This window comes from Onychostoma macrolepis, chromosome 19 (assembly GCF_012432095.1).
Source record: "Onychostoma macrolepis isolate SWU-2019 chromosome 19, ASM1243209v1, whole genome shotgun sequence".
NCBI classification, from domain to species: domain Eukaryota; kingdom Metazoa; phylum Chordata; class Actinopteri; order Cypriniformes; family Cyprinidae; genus Onychostoma; species Onychostoma macrolepis.
This window is the reverse complement of record NC_081173.1, coordinates 23,943,223-23,956,818: the sequence shown is the minus strand read 5'-3', so window position 1 is coordinate 23,956,818 and position 13,596 is coordinate 23,943,223. Positions and strand designations below refer to the sequence as shown.

Genomic DNA, 13,596 nt, shown 5'->3' with positions numbered 1-13,596 from the left:
TGACAAGCTACGGTATTAAGCTTGTTAGCCTTATAATCGCTCATAGAAAAAACATGGGATATCATAATTTTTTTGTCATGACTAATTTATTAATGATCCAGCATCATCTGTATTAAAGAGAAAGAATAATTTCACCCGATGTTTAAAGAGAATAAAATAGCATTGACAGCCTAAGTTACTTACACATAACTAACTGTTGCTGAGGTACTTGCTCTCTCCCACCGGACTCCAGTGTGTGTGTATCTGTAAAAGAGGAAAGCAGGCAGTGGACCAAACCACTGTGAGGCAAGGGAGGGGGGAATCAAAACATTTCTGAACTTAAAAGTTTTTTTTGCATTTATTTTGTTTCACTGCAATTATTTTGAATATATGTCCATTATATTATTTTTAATACAGAGTCGCTTGTAATGATTTTTAGGGGGGACAACCCTCAGATATTTCTGAGCTAATGAAATTATATTTATAGACATTTTTAATGAGGGTAAAGTGTATTGTCTGTTAATTTTCAGGCATGCCATGTTTGCTAAAGATAAACATGTGCACTCAAAGTAATAACACTCACAATATGTATAATACTACACTGATAATATATTACAAAAAAATATATATATATTTTACTTTGAACACACACTCGCACGCACACACACACATCCTGTAAGATGAGGCGTGTACCACATCCCGTGTGAACAAAAGAAAATGCATTGCTGCAGTTAGAAATAATGTCTTATAACATCTAGATGAGCAGCATGAAGAGGAAAACAGCACTTTAGATTGCAGCCTTAAGATACACATACACAGACGAAGGATAGGGTAAGCTTATATGTAATTGTAGTCTGGTCCATGGAATTCTCAGATTATATACTGGTGGTGGTGGGAGGATGGATGGACATCAGTAGTAGTCATAAACTACAATCGTAAAAGAGAAAGTCCAGTACTTATATACTCTTATCTGTGATTGGCCAGAGCTAATACTGTAGTTATGTATGAATAATTTGACATTAGCGTCTTCCTGGTAGAACTTTTACTGATGCTTTCATTTCTGTATCTTGGACGGTCTGAGAGTGAAAACATTTTCAGCAAATGTTTGGGTGAGCTATTTTTCTAAATGTTAACTTGGAGATGCACATAGCAAAAAAACAAAAAAACAAAAACTGCCATTTCATCTCAGAGTATGCTCATTTACCTAACAGACCTGCATGATTTACCTTTGGCTTTGAAGGGCAAATTTTGCCTACAAACAAAGAAAAAGAGTGTCCCTTTGCTTCACTTCGTGTGCTTTTCTCTTTCTATATTATATATATATTTGTTTTTTTATGGGTGTAACGATACACGTATTGATATTGAACCGTTCGGTTCGAGGCTTTCAGTTCGATACGCATTACAAACCAAACGATTCATGGACTAATCCTATTACAGCATCTTATCCTATTAGGTTTGATTACTGCATTGTGCACATTTAGAGTTCGTTCTTTCACTGCATGATTCAGACTATTAAAATGCATTGCAAAGATGATTCTGACTTCATTTCCTTGGTAACAGCCCAAATGTCTTGTTGACTGATTAAATGTAAAAAACTCAAAAGGTGATGCACACTTTTAAAAAAAAAAAAAAAAGGCTTTATAAAAGGTAAAAAATGCCCATAAAAGGTAAAAATCAATTTAAACTTATTGGAAAAAATTAATCAGTTACATGACAATAGGCTACATCAGATGGAATACTTCAAACTGGAGCTGTTTTTGTTTTATATGCTGATAAGAAGACACCCCAGAAGATGGGTCAAATTCCATCATTGATCAAAGTAAAAACATAGTTTTAATAAATAAAACATTTGTAAAAATCAAGGAAATTTCTTTGGCATTTATTTATTTTTGTTGTATTGAAAACGTACAAAACCGTGACACCACTGTATCGTATCGAATCGAACCGAACCATGAATTTTGTGAACCGTTACACTCCAAATATATACACACACACACACACGCACACACACACACACACACATATATAAAATTTAACCCGTTGGTTGAAAACAACCCAGCATGTGTTCTGTCCAATATTTACCCAGCACTGGGTTGTATTTAACCCAGCATTTTTTAGAGATATATAGATATATAGATATATATTATTTATAGTTTTGATCCCTGTATAATCTTAGTAAAACATTAAGCATTAGAGCCCCATCTATAGGTCAATATTTATAAATAGTATTTGGTAATCAAACTTTAATCAAAATTAATAGTAGTTAAATATCATCACATCATTTGCTTACATTCAAAAATGACTATGCTTCATTGTCATTGGTTTTAAAACAGTGGCAAACAGAAATTCAGTTTTCACACAACTTTGCTTAAGGGAAAGTGCCAAGCTTTAAAAGAGAAATCCAAACAACATGCAAACTCCTTATTAACCCTGGCATCCAACAGAGTTAACAAAATGACTACTGATGCTGTTCATAATGTCCCTAAAAATGGAGCTGAGTGGTGTGGTGAATTAAACATCCTCAAATAAATCTGAACTGGTACAAATAACTCACAATCTGGCTTTATTTCAATATATTTCCCCTTTCTACACATTAAAATTACAAGGAAATCTGGAGGTGCACGTATATACACAACAAAATGGACAACTGCTAGGGACTCATGTGCATAAAAAAATAGCCCAGATATGGTAAAGCTAATGCTTCCGTAAATACGAACCATTACTCATTAATATATTGGCTCATATTGAAAAACTATAAATACTAGTAATCTTTGTCCTGAAGATATAATTTCTTCAGAGGTCATATTCTTTGTCAGTTACCACGGAAATGTTACAGGAGTTAACTGAATGATAACAGACCTGAAGTCTTTCCATGCAATAATGAAGATCTTTGATTGTCTAGTATGCAAACATTCATCCAGCACAGGTTGGAGCATTTTCATTTGGCCTACAGGGCAAACAGGGCAAACAGGTCTACAAAGAACTTGTTTTCACTTAATATGCTTTCAATTAATTTTTTTTATCTTAGCATGTCTTCTTTTGCCTTTCCATAAACTTATACCTATTATTTTGGCAGACTAAAATTCAGGACATAGTATTGCTGAAGAAAATGATGTCACAGTAATTTAACTTTATTTAGGAAATTATGGAATCAGATTTGTGCCAATTAAAATTAATGTAATTTTTCAAGAAACTTATGAAAATATAAACTGAAACTGAATAAAATGTCTTTGAAACTAAAAAAAAATAAAAATAAATTACAGGCAAAATCTTTGACTTCGTTTTTAATATACTGCAGGTTTTGCAATGGTTTTCTCCTCTTTCATTCGCTGATCTGTACTACAAATGCACTTCCAGAGTTTTCATTTACGCTTCTAAAGTTTTTGTTCGCAGAACTCCTAACTTTATATCATTAAAATGAAATAGGAAGCCGCTAACAGACGCTCACAGCCACACAGTTGCAACAACGCTGATGCCTTCACTTCCAGGTCAAGAACCTGTCAATCAAAAACTCAGTAGCCAATGAGAACACAACGTTGCTAGACCCGCCCCACGAGAGATTTGTGCCAGAATGGCAAACGAAAGATTTTGCCTGTAATTTTTTTTTTTTTTAGTTTCAAAGACATTTTATTCAGTTTCAATTTATATTTTTATAAGTTTCTTGAAAAATTACATTCATCTTAATTGGCAGAAATCTGATTCCATAGAAAATAAGCTTTATTATTATGGATATAATGAAATAAAACAAAACAACCAAATACATACAATGCATATGTACAATACTGATTTTATTTAATATAAAAGTCAAAATCTGCTAAGGATACAACTGATCTTTTCCTTTCTTATCTTTCTCTTTCCGAGAAGTCCACACTCAAAGGTGAATCAGATCTAACGTCAGACATCTTACTCTGCTCAACATCACAGTTGAATCGACGGCAGTGTCCTATCCAGACATTATCCTGAGAGATAAAAGGTAACTTTTTCCTCAAATTATTAAGATCCTTAAAGTTAATTAAAATTACAAAACTTATTTGTCAAAAATATATTCTGTCCTCGTTTAACTTATTTTTCTAAACAATCTACAGACATATTATACTGATTTATCCAATAAGCATTCAAAATTAACATTTTAGCTTTACCTTTATCCTCAAGTTAGAATTTGTATACAAGCAAGACATTCATTCACATGGGGTATAATATATTTTAAAAAAACATTTATTAAAAAGGGCTATAACTTTAAAAATACAACTGATGTGTTCTAATTAAAATGATTTCAGTTTATTTTTGGTGATAACTGATTTTTCACACTATAATGTACGTTTGAAAAGGTCGAATGTGTGTGATTTGTGGAACAATGGAAAACATGTAACTCTTTATTAACTGACTCTGTAAAGTCATATTTTTGGAAAGTAATTTTTTTAGAGCTCAAAAGAGGGGAAAATTCCATAGAATGAAACTGGAGGCATTGGTTTGATTCCTATAAAACTGAAAAGATAAAATATAAATCTTGAATATAATTTAATGACTCTGGATAAAAATGTCTGCCAAATATAAAACTATTGCTGTCATACCATGAAAGTCTCAGCAATTCTCTCAGAATGCAAAACAAAAATTTTCTACCTTCCATCACCCATGTTTTGACAGGGAACTTACTAAACTGAAGATCTTTGGTCTGTGAGAGCAGATCTGTTAGTGGCTTCACAGACCATAAACTTCATCACCTGGAATTTTAACGAACTTAAAAGAAAAATAGATTAAAATTTAAAAAAAAACTACAAAATGCTGATGTTGTTTTCTTACAAGAGACACACATTGGAGTAGAAGATGAACATATTATAGAAGGCCTAAAAAACATGTGGTATGTTTCCTACACAAACTATACATCCCGAAAGGGAACAGCCGTACTAGTGAGGAAAACACTGCATTTTGAATATATAAGTGATGAAAGAGATAACTGTGGAACGTATGCTGAAATGTAAACTGGAAGGACAACAGTACACTCTGGTTAGTGTTTATAACCATGACACTGTAATGGCTAATCTTCAAAACTTTCTTTAGCCCCTTGAGGTTAGAGGAGGAGTCTCTCCCGATGCACATGCCCATAAAGCACGCACAGAGATGTGGTTTCAACAACAAAACCCTGTGGTTTATTAATATCGATCTCCGGTTTACTTTCCAAACAAGATTACAAAATAAAACTTACCCCATGTCATTCCAAACCCGTAAAGTCTTTGTTCGTCTTCGGAACACAAATTAAGAGATTTCTGATGAATTCTGAGAGCTCTCTGACCCTCCCATAGACAGCAATGTAATTAACATGGCCAATGTCCAGAAACGTAGCAAGGAGATTGGTAAAATAATCCATGTGACATCAGGGGTTCAACCATAATTTTACGAAGCTACAAAAATCATTTTTGTACGCAAAGAAAACAAAAATAACGACTTTATTCAACAATTCGTCTCCTCTGCGTCACCGTAGTGCCATTTTGGAGAGTATCCACTGAACGCAAACAGCATATGCTGTCTGTGTCAGCTGCACCACGCAGAGAGAGAGACAAACTGCTGGATCAGGGCTGCCCGCTGACCCCAGTTCTCATTACTCTGGCTCTGAAATGCTTTGTCTCCGAATTACCTGGACATTTAAAACAGCATGATATACTTTGCATCCAATCTGAGGACCTTGGGGAAGTAATAGCTGCTGTAAAGAACAGAGCTAATGAATTATTTTCCATTAAGAAATAATCCATCGGAAATATCAATGTAAAATATCAATTAAAGTGTATAGGAAATGAGTTTAAGGGTGAAGATTGGGATGAAATGGATGCAGAAACATTTGTGCATAACACAGAATTACAAGCCAGCTGGTCTAGTAAAGTGTATGAAGAGCATGATTTTGTAATACATAAGGAAGAAGACATTTCAGTGGAGGTTGATGGAAGGTGAGGATCACGAAGATGAATCAGATCACATTTGCTGATTTGTTCTGCTCTTCGTGCTCTAATTGTTTCATAATGGAACAAGGTTGGCCACAGACTCAAAAAAGTGATGTTGCCTTAAAGTGCCTCATCATGCACATCATCAAGTGCTTTTGTGCCACTCTGCACTGCAGTCTTTAATGCTTTTTTCACAATCAAAAATCATTTCTGTTTATCTGCACCATAAATTCCAAATAAATAAGTTTTATAGTGTATATACTTGGCCAGTGATAACCAACACAAATTCGTAAAACAAATAATTAGTTTTTGTAGCTTTTCCTTTTTTTTCCTAGATGTAATTTTTTTGTAAAATAACTGGATTTTTGCATTGATTATTCCAAAAATGTGGTCTGATCTTAACAAATATATCTGCAAGCAGCAATTAAAGGGATAGTTCACCCAAAAATGAAAATTCTGTCATCATTTACTCACCCTCAAGTAGTTCCAAACCTGTATGAATGTTTTTGTTCTGCTGAACACAAAGGAAGATATTCTGAAGAATGTGGGAAACAGAGCAGTCAATGGTGCCCCAAAACAGCCTGGTTACAAACTTTCTTCAAAATATCTTCCTTTGTGTTCGGCAGAACAAAGAAATTCATACAGGTTTGGAACTACTTGAGGGTGAGTAAATGATGACAGAATGTTTGTGTGAACTATCCCTTTAAGGGGCTAAGCACTACAGAAGCAGAAATTAATTAGTAAATTAGTAAACCCCCTGGCCCCACCCTAGAACCGCCCCGGCATTAGTGTGTATAAAACAGCAGACAGGCTTAATGGAATTGCAAATTCACTTCTTACAGGAGATGGCACTTATGGAACATCAGAAGTAGAGCTTGTCACAGAATACCAGGGAAACAAAAATAGATCCAAGTGCAGTGTTTAATTGTGATCAAAAAATAAGAATACAAAACAAGACAACAGGCAAAAGGTAATCCAAACACAGGATAACAGAAAACACAACGTAATGGGTACAATACTGCAGCAACAAAAGACTAAGTGAGCGTGGTATAAATAGTGATGAGTTAATGGCCTACAGCTGTTGATCATCAGAACAGAAAGACAGGTCAAAGGACCATGGGAAATAGAGTTCATGACATGAAACAGTGAACGGGGGAAGTGCCATCAAGTGGCCAGTCCAGAGCACAGCAACCAGACACTGTGACAGAGCTTTTTCCTGGTTACTCCTGTAATGCCATCCAGGTTGTGGTCATTTACCGCCCTTCTGGCCAAATTCTGGTACCTTCTAGACGAGCTGGATGGGCTGCTATCCTCATTCCTGGAGGATGGCAGTCCACTTTTAGTCTTTGGCAACTTCAACTTTCATCTGGACAAGCCTTATACTACAGACTTCCATTCACTTTATTTGATCTCAAACGGCTTACCACTACAAGCACGAACAAATCAGGCAACCAACTTGACTTAATTTACACACGCAATTGTATTACAGACAACATTTTGGTACAACCCCTACATATCTCTGACCATTTCTTCATTACATTTAAACTACATTTTGCTACCTGTGTGCCACCCACCCCTATACCGGTTACTTTTAGACAGAACCTACGCTCCCTTTCACCCTCCAATCTTTCTTCTGTAGTGTCCTCCTCTCTTCCCTCACCTACCCATTTCTCATCTCTGGATGTGAATGCAGCAGCTGACACTTTATGGTTTACTTTAACCTCTTCTTTAACCAGCACAGGCTGCCTCTTCTAACCCCTGGTTATCCGATGTTCTTCGTGAGCATCGGATCAATCTTAGGGCAGCAGAGAGAAAATGGCTCAAATCAAAAGATCCGTCAGACCTGAGTATGTATCAGTCTTTGCTTTCATCTTTCTCTGCTGAAGTCCATACTGCCAAATCACCACTTCTATAACAGCGGATGATTTCACCACATTCTTCACAGACAAAACTAGAACAATCAGTAGTCAACTCTCAGCCCCCCCCCCACACAGGACCTCAAACCAACCACATCCACTGCTAAAACTCCCATCTTCTCCTTCTGTCCCCTCATTGAGGCAGAAGTATCCAAACTTTTCCTCTCCAGCCATCCTACAACATGCACTCTAGACCCAATCCCCTGACACCTTCTCCAAGCAATCTCTCCTACACTTCTACCAGCACTCACACACATCAACACATCTCTCCTCACAGGCATCTTCCCCACTGCATTCAAGCAGGCCTGGGTAACCCCACTGCTCAAAAAACCTACATTAAACACTTCTCTTATAGACAGCTACAGACCTGACTCTCTCCTTCCATTCATAGCGAAAACCCTCAAACGAGTTGTTTTCAACCAGGTATCATTGTTTCTTTCCCAGAACAACAAACTGGATGCTAACCAGTCAGGTTTCAGGAGTAGCCATTCAACTGAGACTGTGCTACTGTCAGCCACGGAAGCCTTGAGGATTGCAAAAGCTGATTCCAAATCATCAGTTCTTATTCTGCTGGATCTATCTGCTGCTTTTGACACTGTCAATCATCAGATCCTCCTGTCAGCCCACTGGGCATCACAGGGATTCCACTTCGCTGGTTTGAATCCTATCTCACTGGTAGGCTATTCAGGGTGGCCTGGGGAGGGGAGGTATCCAAAGCACATCAACTGGTCACTGGGGTCCTCAGGGACTTTACTCCCTCCACTTTAGTTGGATTAAGTTAATCAAAAATCTCTGTCTACATGGTAGACTCTTAATCAGAGTATTGTCTTAATCGTAATAAAACCGGAGTATTGATGTCCATATAAACGTAGTCACTGATGCTTGCATACAGAACAGCCACAGGCTCAGCACCCACCTACTTCCACTCACTATTACGAATCTACATCCCCTCCAGAAGTCTGAGATCCGCCAGTGAGCGACGCTTCGTGGTGCCATCACAGAGAGGCTCAAAATCACTTTCCAGAACATTGCCATTCACCATTCCTGGCTGGTGGAAGGATCTTCCCACCCCTATCCGGAATGCTGAATCAATGACAATTTTCAAGCGACAGCTGAAAACTCATCTCTTTCGATGCTACTTGACTTCATCCTAAATTAAAGAGAGAAAAAAAACTTTTGTCTTCCTCCTTTATTCCTTCCCTTTCTAGCTTGTACTTATTTGAACAATGCCTGAAACTTGGTATTATGAGCACTTCCTGTGTCTGTTTGCCTCTTTAAGAAGAATCGCTTTATTTATTCCCCAACTGTAAGTCGCTTTGGATAAAAGCGTCTGCAAAATGACTAAATGTAAATGTAAGACAGTCAGTTCCCCTGAGATAAATTAATAAAAAACAACAAAAAACAACTCTTTAGATTTGCATGAATCATATGAATGGTCAGTGTCAGAACAATGACAGAATTTTACCGAAAGGTGGTGAGTATGCAAATATACCAACATGATCTCACAGAATTCCATGTAATGTTCACAGACTTAATTAACTTCCGAATCTGTGGTGGCATCACGGAATCGCCGAAAATTCCGTGATGGGCTCACAGAAAAAATTCCGTGATGGGCTCACAGAAGTGATACCAATGTAAGTCAGTGACAGGCATCAGCCGTGCTCCACGCACGGAAACCCTTAGCATCAATATGCCGACGCGATACTGGGAAATTTATCGTCATCATTATTGTTCAGAACTGGGTAGGTTTAGGGTAGGGGTGGGGTCAGGTACTCCAGTGAAAGTATAACTGCATCGGAGTCACTCTTTTTACATAGTCCGATGCGCTGGTGTTGAACCAGTGAATCCGTGCATGGACCACGGCTGATGCCTTCTGTGAGCCCATCACGGAATTTTCGGCGATTCCGTGATGCCACCACAGATTCGGGGGTTAATTAAGTCCGTGAACATTACACGGAATTCTGTGAGATCAGGTTGAAATATACACACCATTAAGTAACTGTCAAAATTTATAAACAGATCATAAGCAATTGCTTGGCAAAAATGTAGACATTTCATTGACTGCAAAGTACTTCGAATTCATGAGTCTGACATAAAACAGTGCTGTATTTTTACTTGAAAACATGCTCAAGTATTTAATACAATCATCATCTTTTGAAGGTTATGATAATTGCATTATATTTCACATTAATGTGCAATGTTGACACACATGCATGCACGCACGCACACATACACACACGCACTCAGTCAGACAGACAGACAGACAGACACCGATATTGGGAACCACTGGTCTAGACAATGGAAAAATAATAAAAGTAAATTAGAAAATTGTAAATGTTTACCATTTAGGTCATCTTTAATTTACCTTCTGACAAAATATAAATTATTTTTTTCCCGCTTTTATGGGATTGGGTTGGTCAACTTTCCAATTTACTATAAAGCTGAGTAGCCTATATTTATTTTTCAGTCAGAGCTAAATGCTGTCTTGTTTTTGTCCTTTTCTCTTGCTCTGTCTTTTCCCTCATGGCAGACCATGTATGCAGTTGTTACCTTTCAAGACTCAGATGAGTTAATGGTGGTGCCATCAAATTGGTTGAGCTCAGACAAGAAACACTGTTACTGGCCTCCATTCAAATCCACAGAGAAGTGCATGGAAGCTGTTGAGAACAAACTTAACCCTGAAACAGAAGGGAAACCATGGGAGAAACTAAGCATTAGCTTTCTTGTAGAATATGGTAATGGTCACTACTTTAAAATAACTGTTTAATTTGGGATTTTATACTGTCTAATAAGTTCCCAAATAATATAATACAATATATGTCTTACTGCAGGCACGTTTGAGAAGGCAAAAGAGGTGCATAAAGAATGGTAAGTAACAGACTTGCATTTTGTTTAATAAAAAATTTAAAATCTTCAAAAGATTTGACCTTTGAAAGAGCAAAATAATTTATTTGTACTGTTTTGTTTAAAGTATTGTTTATTTTCAAATAAAGGTCATATCCATTAGACACTGTATTACCTGGAATAAAAAGACAGAGACTTGAAGGCACTCAAGGAATGTCAAATAATCAGCTACAACCACTTCCTCCAGTAACACCTGCATCTATATCCAGAATGTCAGCTGATGGTGAGTCAGCTTCATTTGAGCTGATCAATATGAGAAGTTTATTTTCTCTTTTTTATAATTATAACACAACTCATTTTACACAACAGACAAGGTTGAAATCCTCCAAATGCTGAGAGACATCAAGAGCAAGGTGCAGGAAAACTCTACCATGTTAAAAAAAATACTCAAAGACAATACGGTTTCTGAAGCCTCCAGCAGTACATGCGTGCCTTCAAAAAACCTTAAAGCAAACCTAAAACTGCCTCTTAGAACCCTTGACGATGTGGGCAGGACTGAAATGGAGCTCAAGAATGCAACAACACGCAAAAAATATGTGAGTCCACAAATCATTTATACAATATTTAAAGGGATACTGTACAATCATTTGCTTATAATCACAAAATATATTTAAAATGATAATTAAATATCATTTAACAGTACTGGAATGTCCCTCTTGTTCCATGATGATACCTTTTTACCAAATAAATAAATTAAGAAATTCTGATTGTAATCAAATTTATTTTATTATCTTTCTTAGAAAAGCTTAAAGGTTCTACAAAGAAAAATAGTCCAAGCAGGCTATTGTAACTGTACAGTTTAATGCTATTATATATTTATTATATATTAACATCATATATTAACATATTTGACTGATTCAAAGCGTGGATTGACTAATTAGAATCACACATAAAAAAATTTCTTCACAGGTAAAATATTTGTCAAGTCTTGGAGGTCATATGCCCAAGGACGTGATTAAGAATATTATGCAGCAAGTCCTAACAGATGATCTGGCTATACATTTCAACTGGCAGGGGAGAGGAGATAAAAAGGCCTTCTCTCATCTCGTGTTAACAGATGTGATCAGAGGTAAAGCTGCATGAACCATTCCCACAAACCAAGAATGTTTCAAATCAAAACAAAGGCATAGAAATAAAATATATTTAAAGAAATCTGTGACAAATTTGACCTTAAGAACATTCAAACTCTTTACAGCTGTGAGCTGTGAGTTAACTATACAACAAATGCTTGAGAATTTCCAACTCATTTATCATCAAGTTTCTTCTTTCAGATGCTGCATTAAAACGAAATGTAAACAGGAGTGACTGTGAAACTGAAATAAAAAAATATCTGAGTTACGCAGCTAGTCGGAAGAGACCAAGAGAACAAGGTGGTGAGTGATACAGATGTTAGATGTCATGTGAATGTGCTCATGGGTCTATATTTAAGATACAGATGAGCTCCTGACATATAGGGATATCCTTGGTTTTGATTTTTTATATTCCACGGGCCCGACGATAGAGGGGGAACACAATTTCTAATGAGGGGGACTGTTTTTTGTAGGCAATAAACTGCCAAAATTTTAAAAGACAATATCTCCATTTTCACTGAACTTTCTGCATCGTAACATTGCAGATATTGTTTATGGTCAAACAGCAACATAAAGTAGCAACTAACTAAAGTTAAAAAAAGTGAAATCACAATCAACCACCCCTTTAAATGCCCAACTCTGTAGAAACTACCTTGTTTAATCATCATTGTGTAGTATATTTTGAATAATTACCTCCTTCCCGTGCAGGTCCTGGGCATGAGATTCCAAATGTGATTTCTACCTCAGTGATGGACAACCAGCCAAAGAGGGAAGTGCCTTGGGACTTTTTTGATTAATGAGTTTTTGATAGGGATGCACCGATACCACTTTTTCCAGAACGAGGTCGACACCGATACTTTTATTCTTGTTACTTGCAAATACTGAGTACCGATACCTGTATTTTTATTGCATTTGTAATTTTTAAAAATAATGAATATGTATAATGTTAGTTGGCTTTGTTCATTTAGCAAATTATATTTCCTTCAGTTATTTTCATACTTAATTGTGCCCATTAAAATGTATTCTACAAGCTTTTGTTTCTTTCGCTTTTAATTTGCTCTATGGTACTTCATCTTTAATTTAATAGCACATTAGAGCTGCTCCATTACAGCAGCTCAGTAGGTACTGTAATCACAAGGCATTTTCCTGTAATAATGTAAGGAATCACTCCTTAGACTATTGCTTACATAAATATTGTAACAGTGATAAACATATTTTCTGAAATGTAAGTCGCAATCATCTGAAACGTGCTGCAACTTGTATTCCAAAGCGACTCATATAATGCATAATCAATCAATCAATAAATAATAAACAATAATTTATTTTTTATTTTTTTAAAGTAGCCTATATCTGTCTTTTCCAGTGTTTCATCAAATTGCATGTGATGATTTCATTCAAAATAAACCAGAATCACAGATGATGTCTCCTCTTTAGCAGTGCTTTTGTATTTTCAGCTAACTAATCTTACACTGGTGAATTTACTATATTTATGTTCGAAAGGAAAGACACACCCATTAAGTTTTTGCTGGCTCTTGTTCATCCCAGTGATTTTGGATGTTATACTGACATCCTCTGGTAGTTCTGTTAGCATAGAATGCCAAACGATTACCTCAGGTTTTATATATTATATAACACCCATTCTATAACTATTCACATTGTTAACCTGAAATTCATAATGATGAACAAGCAACAATAATATTCGTGATAAGATGGGTTTACTGAATAATTAAGTAAATATAATTCCTTAATTTACCACTGGCTACTCTCTGCTGTCTCAGATGACATCTTTGTTAT

At 36.2% G+C, this 13,596-nt stretch overlaps 1 protein-coding gene across 3 annotated transcripts; it reads left to right on the top strand.

The window, feature by feature from the left end:
* The first annotated feature begins 677 nt into the window (after positions 1-677).
* On the top strand, positions 678-13,219 carry LOC131525214 (uncharacterized). Of its 3 annotated transcripts, XM_058752591.1 has the most exons (10): positions 795-810; positions 1,017-1,088; positions 3,844-3,952; positions 10,359-10,563; positions 10,660-10,696; positions 10,822-10,955; positions 11,042-11,268; positions 11,642-11,801; positions 12,004-12,105; positions 12,511-13,219. In XM_058752591.1, the coding sequence occupies exons 4-10, from the start codon at positions 10,362-10,364 to the stop codon at positions 12,597-12,599; spliced, it is 951 nt and encodes a 316-aa protein (XP_058608574.1). In that variant the 5' UTR covers positions 795-810; positions 1,017-1,088; positions 3,844-3,952; positions 10,359-10,361; the 3' UTR covers positions 12,600-13,219. The 3 variants fall into 3 exon arrangements, with proteins under 3 accessions (XP_058608572.1, XP_058608574.1, XP_058608573.1); XM_058752589.1 differs by lacking the exon at positions 1,017-1,088 and having other exon boundaries at positions 678-810; XM_058752590.1 differs by lacking the exon at positions 795-810 and having other exon boundaries at positions 822-1,088.
* Positions 13,220-13,596: the final 377 nt, after the last annotated feature.